Source organism: Zeus faber (assembly GCF_960531495.2).
Source record: "Zeus faber genome assembly, chromosome: 13".
In the NCBI taxonomy this organism is placed as follows: Eukaryota; Metazoa; Chordata; class Actinopteri; order Zeiformes; family Zeidae; genus Zeus; species Zeus faber.
In genome coordinates this window covers 11647584-11651491 of record NC_137198.1, presented here as the reverse complement: position 1 = coordinate 11651491, position 3908 = coordinate 11647584, and the positions used below count along the sequence as shown (strand labels likewise).

General features: G+C 49.1%; 1 protein-coding gene across 1 annotated transcript in view; it reads left to right on the top strand.

Annotated features, from left to right (window-relative positions):
- The first annotated feature begins 2286 nt into the window (after nucleotides 1–2286).
- The window catches only part of vgll2b (vestigial-like family member 2b), a 5119-nt gene continuing 3497 nt past the window's right edge, over nucleotides 2287–3908 (top strand). Inside the window, exons 1-2 of the mRNA XM_080011965.1 lie at nucleotides 2287–2639; nucleotides 3237–3624. Coding sequence (XP_079868091.1) covers nucleotides 2553–2639; nucleotides 3237–3624 — 475 coding nt within the window. The 5' untranslated portion in view covers nucleotides 2287–2552. The remainder of the gene's footprint in view (nucleotides 2640–3236; nucleotides 3625–3908) is intronic.

Below are 3908 nucleotides of genomic sequence, written 5' to 3'. Positions count from 1 at the left end.
ATAAGTATTTCGAGCATAGCGTGTGGTGTTGCGATGTGAATAGGGGCTCTAAATAAAAACAGGTTGCCATTATTACCTCAACTGGTCTGCAACATCTCAGCCTATGAGAGCGTGCGGCTGGTCAGACCCCTTTTGAGAAGGGCGGGGCCTGGACGGCCCGCGGGGTCGGCAGGGAGTGATGTAATCGGTGTTTATTTTCAGCGTATACACGTTAATGTAGACACAAGCACTAACTCGCACGCACACGCGCGCACACACACACACACACACACACGCACAAGCAACTGCAGAATGCTGATAGTTGTGCTGTTCTGTACATGCATAGTCTGCACACTGCACCGTGCAGCACCACCAACTAAATAAACACAGTTGTGCGACTGAAGTGGGTGCCCGTCGGGGCCCAAATCTGTTTCTGGAAGCGGCTCGCGTCCCGTACCTCCCTCCCTCCTAAGATTGGTCACCGCGCTCGAGGCACATCCACCGTCGGTGGTGCAAAAAAAACAAAAAACCATATGGGCGGACATTCTCACGCACACACTCCCACACCCTCGCAGACACATAAATGAGGAAGGCCGTTCGTGCGGAGGAGTCGGCCGCTTAAGTGCACATGAGGCACATGGAAATCGACCGGAGAGGATACAAGTGGCGAGAACTAAAGGCGAGTGTGTCGCTACGTGTGTGCGTGCGTGTGTGTGTGTGTGTGTGTGTGTGTGTGTGTGTGTGAGAGAGCGAGAGAGAGAGAGAGCGAGAACTTTAGTCATGGCCATTAATACGCAGAGTGGTTTCCCTTCCTGTCTGTCAGCTGCAGCTGTTGATCACGCTGGTGTTATGGTGAGCTTTCCAGCATTGCATCACTGAGCTCCCCTTACTCCAGCACGGCCTTGTGTTGCCCGCGCATGTGTGTGCGGCTTGGAGTAGGGCTCTTCGACGCAAAATCACACACGCACACACACACACACGGGAGAAACGTCGACCGAGGTCTCCCCGCAACACCCGCGGCGCCTGAGAAAAAAAAAACAAAAAAACGGGGCATGTGCTCGGCGAATTCAAACTTACCGTATCATGCGAGTTAATGTGTGCCAAAAAATATTAATAGGCCGTCACAAGTGGAAAGACAAAAACGTCCCCTTTGTGTCACATGTCACCTCGCTCTGCCGGTATTATTAAGAGCACCTTTAATACATCAGCATAAGCGGCCGGCAGTTATTTATATGACGTGTGATGTATGCATAGCAAGATGTCGGTCATGTTCTTCCATCTGGAGAACGTAGTAAAGGGACGATGTCACTTCCCAGTAAGCTCGTCCGCTAGCACACATCAGAGACATTCCACCTCATCTGACACTCGTCCACGGAATTCTGCAAATATTCCACACTATTCTCCCAGGCGCTCTAATGTGCCAAATGAGTCAGAGAGATGTCAAAGAGACGGGCATGCCTCAAACTGCGAGCGTCCGTTAACGGTTAAAACGGGGGGGAAAATGTGCCGGGCTTCGCCTTGACGCGCAGTGCGTATGCTCGGACCTTGACGGATTTCATTTAGAAGGGGACGGACCGGTCTTTTTTTTTGGTGGATGCAAGGTGTTTTCACCGATCGTATTTTGTCGTGTATCCAATCCGTACGTGTGTGGGAGAGAGAGACAGACTGAATCCACTGGATATTAGCGTGCGAGTGTTTGCGTTGCTGATAGGTGCTAATTTGCCATGGGATTTGTGCAGAATCCCTTTCTCCACAATACCAGTACGACCAGCGTATGCAACCTCTAGTTCACACCTATGTGTCACTCTGGGAACCCGCAGAATACTTAACATGTCTTGAAGGTTTACTTAGCAACCGATGGCTGTTTTAAGTCCCTGGAAACACCTTCAGTCAAAGACCACAGTTTCATATATGTTGACGTATATACAGAATGTAAAGGAAAATACAGGCAAACTCTTGTCAGAACCTTGTGTACCTGGCTGCCCGAGCGTTAAAACCTATTTTTTAATGCTTGGACTGGAAATGCATAAATTGCAATTCAATTTAGAATGCCAATTTTTTTTCCACAATCCAGCAAGTTTTTCCTTTATTTTATACTGCAGCAGCTGCCAGTCCGTCTGCCATGAATCGGTCGTGCAGAAGTAATGGACAGGGAACATAAGTTTGTCCAGGTCTAACTCACTGTACAGTACGTGTGTGTGCATGTGTGTGTGTGTGTGTGTGTGTGGGGGGGGGGGTTAAGGGGAGGAGAAACCAGGAGATGAACAGGACAGGACACCCTCCTCATGCCTGCTCCATAAACCTTTCCACATTCTGCCACCGAGCAGCAGAAGCCGGTGCAGCTGTTGTTGTGCGCACAGAGCGCAACGTCTTCTCCGGGGCTGCGATGTGGAGCGGAGCGCACAAGCACTGACCGTTGAAGTTCGCTGAAAGGATTTTAGGCCCGTTTTTTGTTTTTTGTTGTTTTTTTTGTTGTTGTCTTTTTTTTTTTTTTTTTTTTTTTTTTTATCGCGGCAAAACGTAATGTTGTCGCTCTTTTCCAAAGGGGCCGAAGGGGACACCGCTCCTTGACAATGAGCTGCCTGGATGTTATGTACCCAGCTTATGGACATTACGCACCGTACGCACCAGCCGCCCCTGCATTTATTAACAGCTTACAGGTGAGTTTTACTTTATTTTAATATGTGCTTATTGTCGTCTTTATTTTATATGATTATATTATGTTTGTTTAAATAATACTTTTGTATTTTATATTGTCATTGTTTTTTTTTTTTTAATGTTTATTCAATATTTCAGCTCGTTCTAATTGACCCATTAATGAAGAATCGCTGCAATGAAGGAGCGCGCCCGCCTCTCGTGCGTAAAACCAATTACCGGGGACGTTAATTGGCTTGACGCATAAATAGCGCGCTCCATCATCAATGACTAAGGTCCTATTTACATTTTAAATAGGTGATAGGAATCACGAAGTAATAATAATAAAAAAAGACAATTTAAAACTAACATATTTCCCCCTGTCTCCGTGTTGTTGTAAAACATACTGAAATCACGATTTGCTTGGATTGGTTCATTTCAATTATACAATAGAATAGTGAACATTTCCACAACCCATCAAAAAAACCACACACATTCACCTGTTCACCACTTGCACTCAAGCCACCCCTCTCGGTGGGAAGCGAAGCGGCGCAGGGATCCGAAACCGTCCTGCAACTTGCGTTGAACCTGCTTAACCTGCTCTTTTATTTGCCCGCTTACAGGCACCCATCGGTCTGAGCAGCTCTCTCCCTCACCGCCGGGACTTCATGGACGCTCCCAGGGGCCCCGCGGTGGTTTCTGGGGGGTCCGTTCTCGGGGGGTCCACCTCCGCCTCCGCCTCCACATCCACCCCTTCCGCCTCCTCTTCCTCCTCCTCCTCCTCCTCCTCCTCCTCCACCTCCGCAGCTTCCTCTTCCTCCTACCCGCCCGACGAGGCCCCCAAGGAGAAGCAGGATGCCCCGGAGGCCGAGTACCTGACGTCCCGCTGCGTCCTCTTCACCTACTACCACGGGGACATCAGCAGCGTGGTGGATGAGCACTTCTCCAGGGCCCTCAGCACCTACATGGACGGGGAGGGCAAGCGGCGGGCCCATGAGCAACAGAGCACAGGTACATTGGCAACAGCATGCATTCTGTGTGTGTGTGTGTGTGTGTGTGTGTGTGTGTGTGTGTGTGTGTGTGTGATTGTGTGTGTGGCACGGAGGGGCTGCCTGATGGAGCTGTTGTCCCTGCAGAGGTCAAGGCACGAGGGTCAAATGGTCAGGCAGGCTGTAGCTGTCCAAAGGAGTTTCATGCACACATAGATTATAATGTTTATTTAATAAGGAATTTGAATCCGCAAATTGTAACCATATTGGACGCCTTTAGAGATTGCATTTTATCGAAGCAAGGAC